This window comes from Bacillus rossius, chromosome 12 (genome assembly GCF_032445375.1).
Source record: "Bacillus rossius redtenbacheri isolate Brsri chromosome 12, Brsri_v3, whole genome shotgun sequence".
Lineage (NCBI taxonomy): Eukaryota > Metazoa > Arthropoda > Insecta > Phasmatodea > Bacillidae > Bacillus > Bacillus rossius.
This window is the reverse complement of record NC_086339.1, coordinates 5,536,152-5,550,806: the sequence shown is the minus strand read 5'-3', so window position 1 is coordinate 5,550,806 and position 14,655 is coordinate 5,536,152. Positions and strand designations below refer to the sequence as shown.

Genomic DNA, 14,655 nt, shown 5'->3' with positions numbered 1-14,655 from the left:
CTCGTCAAACTAGGTACGGAAACACGCAATCTATATTCAACAACTTTTTACACCTTCAAAATTAAGTTCCTAAGTTACCTACTTACCTATTCTCATGTTATTTGACATGTGGGACTCGATGTTATGCAAGGTACATTGTTCATCGACTCTCGTGTGGTTAGAAGTTGTGAGTTTTGCTTTTGCACTGCGGTGAGAAAAAAAAAATTCATAATTTTTTTTTGTTTTCCCTTTCTTTACTTAACACCTAAACCTCTCAGCAGTCGTAAGTTCTGCCAGAGCAATTTGTGCTTCCTTCAGTGCTGAGATGCTGCCAGGTGGAATGGGCAGTCAGTCAACCAGCTCACCATTCTATTACCTCAGGTCGCAAGCTTTTAGTTCACTGAGAACTATCACTTAATTTTTAGAAAAGGTGTTCGTAACGCTTACCGCAGTTTTGCGTCCATCTTGAACAAGGAAGGCAGCTGCTGCTTCCTCATGTTTCGTTACGGTCACAATGTCCAGAGGACCGAACAGTGTCTATAACTCTCCGGTCTCCGTGAAATGTAGGTACATGTAGCATTCAGTTTAATGAACACTTGCTCCGGGAGCTATTCGCTCTCGAACCTTTCTTCTAGACTTAACACTACCGACATGGCGAAAAACAAAAGTTTTTCACATCTCGCAAAATTACCTGCACACCACTTTCAAATACGGTTCAAACAGGTGTTCTACATGTATCCTATCAGTGCCTCTGTGTGCATTATTAATTTTAATTATACATAGTATTTCTCCAAAGCAAATAACAAAACAGGGTTTTACATTTTGTGCGTCTTGATATAGCTTCAGCAAATGTGGCTTTTACCGTGGTTTTTTTTTTTTTTTTTTTTTTTTTTTACATTTATGCGAATGGTTTAGTCTTTTTGTTTGTATGCCACAAAAGTTGTGTTAAAGCTGAGCAATTGTTATCTCCCCTGCACGTATCGGAGTGGCACGCCCGGCAGTAGACGGCCCCTTGACGGAGACGCGAAGCAATTCGGGCGGGAGGCGGAGGCGTCGGCAGAGTGTGTCAGAGCTGTGATATTTCGCCGGCGGCCCGGTCTAGCAAACCCTCCCTCTGACATCCGAGAGTCAGGGGGCGCGGCTTGGCCCGGGCACGGCGCCGCGCCGGCGGGCGGGAAGCCGCCCGTGACCCCCGCCGACCAGTCACGAGGGCGTGCTTCACGCCCCCGCGCGTACCTCTGCCGACCGGCCCCTTCCCTAGTGTGTCGTTTGTGGCCGAGAACCGTTTCTCTTGTATTGTCCGAGATGTGTTTGTTTTTTAACTAAGCAACAATAAAACTTTTATTTCAAAGTGTTCTGTTTATTGATTTCAACCCTGTAAGTAAGAAAGTGTTTATTGCCTGGCAGTCTTCCTGAGGTAATGATCTATGTTAAGCAGGGGCGCAACAACAGGGGGGGAAGGGTATTTTGCCCCCCCTCTGAAACCTTGAAGTGGGGGCAAACGGGGGCAAAGAAAGTGCTGTGTAATCAATTTTTAGATAATAAAACTGCTTAAATACCACAATTTTCCACTTTGAAATACAAATTTTCCCGGAGGAGGACCCCCGGACCCCCCGCTTCAATAGGGGGGATTGATGATTCTTTTTAAAAAGGTATATTGCCCCCCCTTTGGAAATTTAGTTGTTGCGCCCCTGACGAAGGTTTGTTAGAAAGAGCCAAGATAACCAAATTCTAGGATTTAAAATGTAATAAAATAAACATAACACGAGGAGAAGACAGGCGGCTCTGAATGGACGGGGAGGCAGTGTGATGGACGGAATGTTAATGTGAACAATTAGTGAGAGGAAGTGACGTGACCGTTACCTGGGTATGGGACGAAGGAACACATCCAAGACATGGAACGAGTATAGGGACTCTCTCAGGATCGCTGTATGAGCCAAGAAAAATGATGCGAGGGGCTGTGGCTAACCTTGTGCTGGTAGGTTCACACTGCAACAGTTGGTTGGTTTGTTTGTTGCATCCAATGCAAATACAGCGCAGCATTCGTTAGATGAATATAATGCTGTTAGCTTGTTCATTTGGCACACTATTTTCTCTGTATTTTGTCAGTTTCCAATTTTCCTTTGATATAATTTAAAAATCACTGGTTACAATTACAAATAACTAGTACATAGTTGTATTTTGCTATGTTATTTATTAGCATTAACTAAATGATAAAAATACAGTCGAATCAGTAAAATATATCCACAAAACACCTTATACTGGTGAGTCTCTTGCATCCTCAAGCTCCGACACAACTACTTTCCACGATGAATTTGAAAACTGGTTCTAGTCGGGCACAACAGGTGACGCGAGCAGCGGGCGACTCAGAAGAGCGACTTGCTGGTGGTGCTGGTGAGCGGGGTGCACGCGGGCGCGAGGCGGCCGTAGTGGCTGCCCTGCGCGTCTCCCGACAGCTTGGGCCGCGCGAGGGTCGCGCGGGCCGCCTCCAGCCGGGCCAGCACGTCCTGGGCGATGCTGCGCTCGTCCACGGAGCCACCGCGCGACAGGCCCTCGATCAGCGACAGCGGCAGCTGCGGCCAGAGCACCCGGTCGAGCTCGCTTTCGTGCTCTCTGGCTGTACGAGCACGAGCTGACACATGCACTGTCCGTGCTGGTAGGAACATGTGGGCGTGTGAATGATGCACCACATGTGGGGAGGGGGGAATAGGGGATATAGCTCCTCTCTTCGCGATCCTGTCCCTGTACGGACACTATGAAACAATGATTTTACAAAAATTAAAGTGTAATAATTATGTATGTCCAGTTCTCTTTGAATTTTAGTAAATGGCATTAAAAAAACCAGGAGCCTAGTGAACACAGTAAAGGAAAAAATTTCAAACATGTGTGAACTTAGCCAACAAATGGCATTTGATAGTTGAAGGTCTGGCACTCTCGCAGGGACATGACTTGAAGTTTACCGTGTTTACCCACATATGGATCGCAGATTTCATGCCGATTTTTTTGTTTACTAAAATGTCCTGCGCTTCATGTGCAAATTTTCCATTTTAGGTAAAAAAAAAATTAACATTGCACTGTTGTGGTTGACTATGAGTCTAAATAACTAGATTGTGTTAGGTTTCAATAAATATGTCACGAGTAAATATAAAATGATTGATTAAAATATCTCAGCAGAGTGTGTAAGCATCATGAACGACGACAGTAAGCGATGTGACTGTCAGCCGCTGGGCTATGACGCTCGCTCTCTCCCTCCCCCTCCATCAACTGGGACCAAACTCAAACATCACTTTTCTATCTCGACAGGTTTTTGTGATGAAACTGTGTCCCGACAATTTTTTTTTTGTGTGAGGTTTCCTATGCTTTCTACTGCAACATTTCATTCGTGACAAAACTGCTGTGAATAACTCCGGTCTTTCCTCTCCTAGGGGGAAGGTGATGGGTAAAAAAAATAATAGATGGGGAGGAAGGGAAACACTTTTCTTTGGTATTTTTTGTTAGTTAGTGCTTAGGCCGAAAAGGGGGGGGGGGAAGGACTATGAATGAAGGAGGAAAATTATAGATTGTTTTTTAGGATTTTTGGGATTTTTCGGTTGTATGCCCGTGTTCTCTGGCATTTACAACCGATGTGCCACTACTCAAGCATTGCAATTCAGTTGTGTTCAAGTAGTTGTAGTTTAAACAGTTTAGTTTGACTACGTTCCCGCAGCTGGTGAGGTACTCGCCTGCTGCTCCATCTGCTGGAGCCGGGCGCTGTCCTTGACCTCCCAGGACAGCGACTGCAGCACGCGCAGGGCCATGACCTTGAGCTCGGGCGAGGTGTCGTGCTGCAGGCCGTGGCTCAGGGCCGCCAGCAGCTGCGGGCTCTCCTGCAGGAACGCCAGCCCGCACTGGTTGATGCTCACGTTGTACAGCGTCATCAGCAGCAACCTGCCGTCCCACCGTCACAGCGTGCATCTCGCCTGATTCTCCCGAGGCACGCAAGTACCTAAACAAGCACGTCCAGGAAGTATCGAGGGAACCGCCGATGAGTAGAGACCTGCGAAATTCGCGGATTCATTCGGTGATAGGCCAAAATTAAAACACATATTATACCTCTTAGATAATTTTGCTATTGGCTTACTGTTCATTTGGACGAATCTCAACCGGTTATAAACCCTCAACCGAAGAAGGATCGAATCACAGACAAACCAGCTGAGACGACTTACAAGTCGGCTGCCAATGAACTTGCGTTATTTGCCCGAGTGTACAGGGGTAATGTGCAGTCTATCCTGAAGGCCATCGAAGCCGCGAATTTTGCAGGTCTCTACTGATGAGACACCTTCCACGGGTAAGGTGCTAATCAAATAGCTTAGTGGTTGCAGTTCTAGGTCTTCACGTGTACCAGACTTTTATTAGGCCATTTTCTTCCCCTGAGAACGGTAATAAAATGCTCTCACATAGCACAATATGCCGTTCCTCGTGAAGTGTACTGATATCAAGGTATCCAGATATATTTACATCTTGAAAAATATTATTTCAGCAATAGGAGCATTAATTTCAACAATAAGAATAATAATTTTTATTATAATTATTTGAGAAACATTATCATGAATAACAAGCAATTTTTATACATCATCTAACAAGTTTCTAAGAATGAAATCTAACTTACCACTTACTGAACATACAAATAGAGAATTTCCGAAAATTCTAATGTGGCAGATAAGTGCAACAGGTTTAAGTTCTATACACAAAGAAATAACTTTTATTAGAAATAACTTTTTGACCATGACTTTATTTACAAGATAGAAGTTCACCTCCAATAGAACAATTAATTTTCTTTCTTGATCACATTATAATAATTCTAAAAATAATTGTAACCATCATATATTACATTATAATTATTATAATTTTCAATAGTAATACAGATAAAAACCTTTTGAAAGGTTAAATTAGTTAATTAATTTGAACAGTAACTCCTGCTAATACATTATTTTTCATTGCTGTGCTGTTAGTCACAAAACTTTAACATCTAGTGGTGTTTTTCTGAATTGTATTTTATTTTTTGACACGCTTCATTTATAGTCCACATTGAATATACATAGTTGGAGACATTTCACTAATTGTGTCGAAATTACCTCTGAATGATTTTAGCTTGCTAACAACAAATCTCCAAGTTCCTGTAAATAGTATATCTAGTTTTATATTATGTTAATTTTGCTTATGATAACATTATGATGACCCTGTGATGTAAATAAATTTGTGAGAATATTTTACTAAGAGGTGAGAAAGTCCTGAAATTGGTCGCCCAGGTATTGGTGGATACCCTGAAGGAGATGAAGTGTATATTACATGGCATTTGGAAAATAATTTGTGAGCTTTCCAACAAGCTAACTTGTCAGCATTTCTTTCTCTGCTTGGAATTTAGAAAAAAAATTCGAAGGGGGAAAAAAAAAGATAATGATGTACTTATTATGTTGTGTCGCAAATTAGTGATTTTCTCGGCACCATCTCATGTTCTTACTTATTCGTACATTTGATCAGTGTTCAGAGTTGTATCATTTAATTTTATTTTTTTTATCCGATGGGGCCCTTATTATTTAAGCATTATGCAGGCGGTCCGTACACTCCTAGCGCTACCTTGCTACGCTGATGGTATTTCCGCGTTAGCTCCCTGCCTGCGATCACGTACGACTACAAGTGCCCGGCGCAGGCTCAGAGTCTTCCGTTACAACCGGGCTCCCATTCCAGTCGTGCCAGGCACACATGGCGCCATGCATCCAGGCATCCATGCATCCATGCATCCACTCCTAGCCCACATCCAGTAGAAGAATATAAAAAAAATGGAAAAATGTTTTCGTTTTAAAATGGAACTACAAATGGTTTTTGCATGTGTTGTATGTGTTGTCCCAGTTGTTGAGGTGGGACCACTGTCAGCGGTCGCGGTAGATGTGAAGGTGTGGAGAGTGGAGCGACCCATCCAGGGCCGGTGCAAGGTAAATTGGCGCCCTAGGCGAAAAACCTTAATCCCCCCCCCCAACTCGCTGGACACCCAAAAAAAAATTTCCTTGCCTCAAAATACATCACGTAAGCCTAAGATTTTGTCAACAATCAAATGTAAGCAGGCTTGTGTTTTTTTTTTTTACTTTTTTACGTATTACAAATCATAAACAGGTCGCCGTGGACTTTAAATAATTACTTATATCAATATAAACATTCCGAACTGTTACAAAAATCAATTTTCATCTAGTTTCGATAATGGTTAAACATATTATATCAGCTGTTATGTGTCGTGCTGCGCCGCCCCCAGCCACTTGGCGCCCCAGGCGGTTGCCTAGTTTGCCTGTGTGGACGCGCCGGCCCTGGACCCACCTCTTGAAGCAGTTGCCGGCCGGCACCGGGATGCGTGGCAGCACCGCCACCACCTGCCCCAGCAGCTCCCGGCCGCGCTCGCTGGTCGCCAGGAACTGGCGCCCGGCCGCCGCCGCCGCCACGTTGGTCACGATGCCGCACAGCGACATGATGAACTGGCACTCGTCGGAGCCGGTGGGGGGCAGGTCCCCGCCGTACGTCTCCAGGAAGGACTGCAGGGACCCGCTCACGAGGCTCAGGAAGTCCACCAGCTTGTTCTGCGGACAGCCCCGCACACACACGTGTCGCTCGGTCGGCCCGGCCCGGGGGGGGGGGGGGGGGGGGGCTCTGCGGCGGGGCGGGGGGTCTCGCACTCACCCCGGACAGCAGCAGGTCGATGACGGGCGGCAGGCGCGAGCACTTCCACAGCAGGTTGCCCGTGACGGAGCCCAGCGAGGCGCAGAACTGGCTCTGCAGCTGTATCTGGCCGCGCAGGCGGTACAGCTCCGACTGCATCTTGCCCAGGTGCTCCTGCTGGCTGCTCCACTCCAGCTGCAGCTGCCGGTACTTCTGCTTGATGCCCTCGCACTCGGCGTGCAGCAGCTCCATCGCTGCGAGCAACATATCCTCGTCAACACCTGCTTCCAGGCAGTTGCCAGCGAATCAATGTGTTTTTGTTTCAATTTTGATACCAATGTCACATGAAACCACCGTTGAGCTCACAACAATGGTAGATTTACTCAATGTTACATGACAGCATGGCACTGTTAATACATCTTAATTACTAGAGTACATTTATAAATTACATTTTTATCGGCTTTAATTATTTGTTTAGACTTAAAATGCAAATGATACTAAAATGTACTGAAAAAAAAAATTGATTTATCCTTAATGCAGTGAAATTTTAATTACATGTGTTATGATTCTGCTTTTAAATTATTGGGGCATACCATAAACAAATAAACACAAGGTAAAGACACTCATAAAAAAAAGATGATAAGTTCAACAAACATAGCATAACCAAAGGTATTGTGAAATGGCTATTCACATCAGAAGTTATTTAATCTTACTGTTTATATGTAGTTTGCGACCAATTACTCCGATAGACTGAAAGTTATTTTGAATAAATTTCACTAATGTAAATTTTTTTAAGAAAAAGTAAGCTTCAACTAACTGCTATTTGATGGCATAGAAGAAACATTATTCTTAAGCATTTACATAGAACATAATACCAAATAAAATAAAGAAGTTTCTTCTTAGGAGAGGTTGACAATACATTTTGCATATAAGTTATTGTCTTGAATTTATTCTTATAATATATTAGATTAGTGCTTGAATTGTATTTTTTGCAGACTGTTTGGCTCTGGAATTCATCCAAGATTTATTTGCCTCTTGTAAGCATTAAGTTTAATGTACATTTGCCTCTTGCAAGCAGTTTACAAAGTAACAGTTATCATCAGTCAGAAAATAGTTTGGTGCCATTACATTTACAAACTAAATATGGACATATATGTGATCTATATGTTTATTGGTGTGCAGCAGACGTAAGGAAGGAAAACAAAATCCTATTCTCCCTGCATTAATTAGCACATCTGCAAGTTAAACAATAAAGCAGGTAAGTTTTAAATTATTTGAGCATTTCTATGTCAGCTTATAAAAGATCTGAAGTTCAAAATTCCAAAGAATAGATCTAAAAAGGCTCCAGATTTGAGCAAAATACCCTTCATATTTTTTTTCACACACACATTCTGCTTATAAGTAGTCCATGCCATAATTTTTTTTTATATTTAATTTATAAAATGCCATTGTCTGTCACTTAAACTGTTTCTGCACCGTGTCTAACAATGTTTCTTGTACATCTTTCATTGCAGCTGAAACAAGAAATGTTCCCCATTTTATTTTGGTATAACAGTATTGGACATGTATTTATTAGTCTACTCATAGTGTTTCAAGATTGCCATTTTAAAAGGCAAAAGAAGTAAATTTGGCTATTTAAATTGTCTATTGCTGAATACATTTTTGATTAACCTTTTTTACAAATCAAATTCCAATGCATATACTTTTTCCTGTCACTCCAAATGACATAAAAAAACCTACTATGGAGTCATATAATTACTATTTATGTAACAAAACATTACCAACAAGGATAAATCACACAACCTCCCTCATAGATCACATTTACTGCAATAATCATGAAATGTTATATAATATGAAGATTATTGATAGCTCATTATCAGATCACAAATTAATAATGGTAGATTTTTAAAAAAATACACGCCCCAACTTATACTTTTTGTGATCCTTATTTTAGTTTGGCCACAGTTTATCTGAGGGAAGATATATCCCAATAGCATTAGTGTAAGAATAAAACATCAAAGATTAATAAAAAAATAATAAAAATATGTATCTTAATCTTAAACATTGTGTGAGATTGGTTACCTAAAAAATAATTTTATTTCAAATAATCAAGAACATATTAATTAACGAAGTCTTAAGTCACAGAGGTTGCATAGTGATAACATCAGTTATATAGACTTGTATATGATCCTACAATAATACTGAGAAATCTTTAATTATAAATGCTGCTGAAATATACTTAATGTCCTATTCAACTTCAGAATAATATATACCTTGCACACGAGATGGGAAAGTGTGGTTATATGACTTCGCTTCCAGTTACTATACGGTAGGACCAGTAAATAAGGGAATAGTTGTCAGCATATTGTGAAGTTTAAATCACTAAATAAATTTTGTTAAATAAAAAAATGTATACTCTTTGTGAAAACATTTAAATAAAATAGTAACAGTGCAAACATGAGCATAGATCCTGAGGGGGCCAGGGGGGCCGGACCCCTGGAATTAAGCAGCCCCTTACTGAAGGGCCCCGCTTGCACTTGCAAAATCGTGATAAATGTAAACGTCAAAACTGTGTTTTATGGAAAATTTCTGTATATTTAAAGTTTTCTGCTTATTGCATGCATACAGGTTAAAATGTGAGCAGTATACAACGTACAAGCATTCTATCCAGAGATGACTTGAATTGGTTAAAAATACAATTTTTAAATTTTGGGTCATTAACCCCTGGAGGGGGAGAAAGTCCAACCCCGGGCACATTTACACCATAACCTGACCTCTGAAAAACACTAGCTCAAAAAGAATATATTTTTGAAATTTAGGGGCCTTTCTCCCCTCCCCCTTTTTTCCATGAGCACATTTTCCACCATAACCTGACCTTTTGGATCGGAAACACTCCAAATTGATAAAGCATTGATTTTTAAAATTTTCAAAATTTTGGGTTTTTAACCCCCTACCTCCCTAGGGGCATAGTCGACCCCTGGGCAAATTCCAGCAATGCCCCGACCTCATGGATACACATAAAGCATAGTTATTACCCATAGCTCAAAATTAGTGGTTTTTTGACCCTAAACACTAAGGTCAAGTTTTAAAATATTTTATTATTTGAGGTTCTTTATATGTATGTAAAATTTCATCACGGACGTTGAAAGTGGGTAAAAATTGAATGGAAAGTCCATTCATTCATACATACAGGTCAAACTAATAAAAGCATATTAAAAAAGGAATATAAAATTGTAACATTTCTAGCTTATAGGGAATGTTTTTTCTGTGTTGGAATCCTTCACTTGAAATTAAAAAAAAGGCAGAAATGCACATCAATCTGCCAGGACAGTAATTAAAAGTTGGCTTATCTTATCCTTGTATCAAATTCTTAGGCAGTGCATAGTTTTAAAATAGGCCTTACAGCCATCTAGTTTACCTTTCTGGAATAATTCCATTTTAAAGAAGTTCTCAAGGAAACTAAATTTCATGAATGTTTAGTTCTAAGTCCACTAACCTTGTTTTGTAGTTTGTTGAACACCAATCATAGCTTCCACATTTTCTTTGAGTGATTTTGTTTCCCGCATAAGCCTTGTCAAGTCGCTGTCCAATCCAAGGTAAGCAGGTGGATTAGAGAACTCTGAGAAGAGCTTAAGTAAGTCCTTCACTACTGGCTCCAAAGTAGAACACACTATTTCCTAAAAAATTGTGGACCATGTTTGTCATCTGCCAAAAAAATCAGTTTTGTATTTTTGAAGTAATTTTTCTTTAGGTGTATTTGCTGGGGGGGAGGGGGGGGGGGGGGAATTTTAGAATACATCGATTTTTGTGTGCACCATGCAATGGAAATTTAACAAGTCATAGTCCAATATGCATGCATGTTTTGAATTCGAACAGTTGTGTTCAAATGCAAGATGTATTTTATTTTCAAAGCAAAAAAATGAGTAAAATATTAAAAATTGAATAATATACTTTTATGTATTTTTAATATTGAACTATAAGCTGAGACCCGCGAATGCAGTTTCTGTAATGTGTTTTTCTTCATGTTTACTTATGATTTACTAGCAGAGGAATTTGGAAAAGAATCGTGTCGATGATATTTATCACTTTGTTGGTTCTCTTTAATATGACTAATGCTACACATCTCTCCATTTTTCTGTTAACATAATACTTTGTTAAATCATGCGAAACTTGTGTACTTAAGTACACAAACTTTTTTTTTTCAGAATCAATCAATTTTTTTATAATTATTTTTCAGTAGCCAGTGTGCCCTCGCAGCTTTAGGATGTTAATTTTTGTTTCACAATTTAGAGTAATGTCATTGAGTTATTCTAAAGGTAAAAAGTGGAATTTTAAAAACCTAAAAATATGTGTTTATTTTAACAAACCCAATTTATGTATGCAGTATTTCCTATTTATATATATTTTTTAAACAGAAATTGGCATAGTCATTACCGAACAAAAATTAACCCTCTATTATCAACCGTTATTTAAAAAAAACTATTTTCGCCCTTGAGGGGCATAATTTAAAGTTTTAAAATATTTTACTTTAGATAAATTTAGTATTATATCAAGCTTGAGTTGATTCAGAGATGTGCTTAACCCATTCTGAATCACTTATCTTGTTTTCACCCCCTAAAGGTAAACTTTTGATGGACATTAAAAAAACTACATACATATTAGTTTATTTTAGCTTAAGGGTATACTTTCATGCCAAATTTAACTTTTCCATGTTTGGTGAAGTCGGAAATAAGCTCAGGAATTAGATACTAAATTAATTTTATAAAAAATAGTTTGTGGCACTGTTTTAAGTAAGGAAATTTAAAAAAAAAAAAATTACATATGTGTAGTTGTCATATTTTAAGATTACATATGTCCAAGAATTTAAGTTTGCATGAAAAGTTACAAAAAAAATATGGTTATCTTGAAGTAATTTTTGTGTGCTGCTAGAACAGTGCACAAGTTTTTAAAAGTATTGATATAAGTTTAAATTAGGTATTTTAAAGAAAATAATTCAAGATTGTTTGAGCCAAGGATTGATATGAAGAATTATTTTGTTATTATTTTAGACAGACTAGAAATAAATATTTTTACTTGCAAATTTTAGTTTTTATGGTACAACAATCAATTATTTTAGTGGAAGTTGCCTCATCCTGCTTATCAATAAAACTTAAAGGTAACTCATTTGTAAACATATCAAACAATATACTGCCCATATTTTATGCACAAGGTACTTACTAAAAATATGCTTTCTTTTTTTAGAAGATTATCTTTGAAATTTTGAAAGTTTTCATTATTTGAATTTGACATGTTCAACAATAATTCCCTCTTAGAACATAAACAAATATATTTGAAATACTCGGCTTATATAATATGTTTGATTTCAATTGTTATGTGATTTTAATACTATTAGCAATATTTATATGTATAAAAGAAACAGAATATTCAATTCAAATGCGAAACATTTGAACGTTAATAACCTTGACATTAATTACGTGACAAACGGATGTCATGCACGCCAACTTAAAAGTAACCAATTTGGCCAACTTTGTGAAAATCACATTTAGGGTGGTTGAACATTTGACATTGTAAAGTTGAAAACAAAATCCCTTTATCTTATCATTTTTACCTGGGATTGTTTGAAGCATAATATAAATATAAACGGTTAACGATTTTTTTTCCAACCATTAACATAACAATGTGAAGTTATTTGCTTGCTATTTGAGGTTACATTGGTTAAATTTAAGTCGTTTAAACGAAGGATACATATACCTACTCAAAATCTTGCGCATCTGCAGTGCTTGTAGAGATGTGATAAGTTTGTTTAAAGAAGAGTAACGAATTAACATAAATTGGAAGATAAGCAAAACGAAACACATCAAGGCACAATTTCTAAATCACGGAAAATGTCGGGATTCGAATACAGTTACTCAAAACTACTACTTGTGGCAATACAATTATTAATCTAGGATGCATATTCTTTCTTAAATAAAGATCTCGTTTCTCACTTCGTTCTGAGCCATTCTCATCAAAATTTGGTTATATTTTCAGTGGGTTGGCTATTCTGGCTGTCAAAGTAGCGTGTTCCTCACGATCACGCAGCAGAGATGACGTCATGCGCAAAGCCACGCCCACTGAGCTGCGCATGCGCAATAACCTCCAATGTGCTTTGACGCGAGTGGCTTTGCCGGCCCGAAAGCCGGCTGTTTTTGTTGTGAATTGAAGGGACGAAGTAGCTGTGCTCGTGGGTGAAGCAGAGAAGATGTCGCATGCAGAATTTGAAGATGCGGGTAGCGAGCCTGGTCTTCTCGTTTGGAGAATCGAGGTACATGAATATTTGTTTCAGCGTTTTAACGATGTTAGTAGTTTTTATAATAGCAATTTTAAGCTCAAAATCAAAGTCTTAACAACGCGAATTTTTGTCCGTTCGTGATTTTAATTTCAAGGTCATAATATTTTTGTGTTAATTTTTTTCCGAGTTGAGTTTATTGTTTAAGAATGTTCTCCCCCGTTGTGTACGTTTTTAAAATAGAATAAAAGAGTTTTATATATAAGGGATATAAACGGCAGGTAAATTACGTTTTGTCTGGGAATTCACGTATGGTTTCGCCGGTTGTAAATTAAATAACGGACTCGTAAAAGTAAAATATCGAATTAATGATAATGTTACATTTTGTAACTTCTATGTGTACTTTGATATTTCGCACTACGTTAAGCTTGCTACTTACCATACCTGATATTGAATTTAAAATAATTCTATTTCAATTTGGCGCCGTATGGAACTATTTTATGACGTAATAGATCGTTCGACCAATAAATTTGCGCACATTTTATTTTCTTGTGTTTGGGCCGCCGATATTTGGTAGTGTTGATAATTTTGTCATTCTTTTACCAAGTTTGTAAAAATAAATACTGACTTCAGAAGAAGACGTACTATGACCTACATTTATGTTAGCTCCTATAGACATAATATGGGAGAATGTAGCGGTCAAAGCATGTAACATTGCTTATATATTTTGCACTTTTAAATGTTTTCTGTTAACAATTATTTTTTTTGCGGGATGGTAAAAATAAAAACTCTTTGCCTTTAGCCAGAAATAATTTTTTTACTCATAACTTCTAGGCCCGAATTGAGCAACCTATGGATCAGTCCTGGTTGCCTGCGGTGGATTTCTTGCAATTGACACTTCATTCGGCAGGACCCACTACGTAATAACTAAACTAGTATGGAATGTTAGTTATGCCTAAGTGGGCTTAATGTCTCCCCGACATATAGGTCATATGTACGGTGAGGGCATTGGGATGAAAATGTAATATTGAAAGAATGGATGGGAGGAGGAAGCCTAGAAAGCCCGTCGGCTCTGGCAACGTCAGCCACGTTTTCCGGATTGACCCTGCCAGGGATGGAACACGGAACGCGTCGCTGATATGACACTCGATCTGTTCTCGGAGAAACATACGGAGCTGTTGATTCAGAATATATGTTTAAATTATGAGTAAAAAAAAATCAATTTGATGTGTATGACAAAAAAAAATGATAAACCGGATTTTATTGATTTATTGGTCCATAAATTACACAATTACGTATGTAATGTAGACTGGGGAGGGTTGCTGTGTCGTGACGGCGGCTCTTGTGCACGCAGGAGTCAGGGGTGCCACGGTAGCCGACTCGGGCTTGTCGCGCCCAGAAGGTGGCAGCACTGGTGTGGTATCTGCGGGCAGGAAGCGAGCGGGTTGTTTCTCGTGCGGGGAGCAGTCGGCAAGTGGGAGTTGTCTGAAACAAAAAAAAAAACTGATTTAAAAAAAGGATTAAAAATAATATTTTTTAATTAAAAAAATATTTGTGGCCAAGTAAAAAAATAACGTATCAGTGGAAAATTTTATAAAAGTTCCTACCCAGTTCTGGGATGTGGGATTGGTTAATTGGTTGTGGTTGCCAGAAAGCGCCTCGCTAATGGAATGTACTTGTAGTTGTAAGCAGAGGGACGGCTGCTACCTGTGTCCGGGAGAATT

At 38.9% G+C, this 14,655-nt stretch overlaps 2 protein-coding genes across 8 annotated transcripts in view; one reads left to right on the top strand and one right to left on the bottom strand.

The window, feature by feature from the left end:
• Window positions 1-2,156: 2,156 nt before the first annotated feature.
• LOC134537437 (heat shock factor 2-binding protein-like) lies at window positions 2,157-12,519 on the bottom strand. Of its 6 annotated transcripts, none has more exons than XM_063377868.1 (6): window positions 12,419-12,519; window positions 10,160-10,340; window positions 6,685-6,917; window positions 6,328-6,584; window positions 3,702-3,906; window positions 2,157-2,552 (listed from the first exon to the last, which is right to left on the bottom strand). In XM_063377868.1, the coding sequence occupies exons 2-6, from the start codon at window positions 10,227-10,229 to the stop codon at window positions 2,346-2,348; spliced, it is 972 nt and encodes a 323-aa protein (XP_063233938.1). In that variant the 5' UTR covers window positions 10,230-10,340; window positions 12,419-12,519; the 3' UTR covers window positions 2,157-2,345. The 6 variants fall into 6 exon arrangements, with proteins under 6 accessions (XP_063233938.1, XP_063233936.1, XP_063233937.1 ...); XM_063377866.1 differs by having other exon boundaries at window positions 6,328-6,578; window positions 12,419-12,444; XM_063377867.1 differs by lacking the exon at window positions 12,419-12,519 and adding an exon at window positions 11,881-12,089.
• Window positions 12,520-12,808: 289 nt separating this feature from the next.
• The window catches only part of LOC134537435 (gelsolin, cytoplasmic), a 56,326-nt gene continuing 54,479 nt past the window's right edge, over window positions 12,809-14,655 (top strand). Inside the window, exon 1 of one of the 2 annotated variants that reach the window (XM_063377863.1) lies at window positions 12,809-12,967. In XM_063377863.1, the coding sequence (XP_063233933.1) occupies window positions 12,905-12,967 (63 nt within the window). In that variant the 5' untranslated portion in view covers window positions 12,809-12,904. The remainder of the gene's footprint in view (window positions 12,968-14,655) is intronic. The other variant, XM_063377862.1, reaches the window with a different exon arrangement.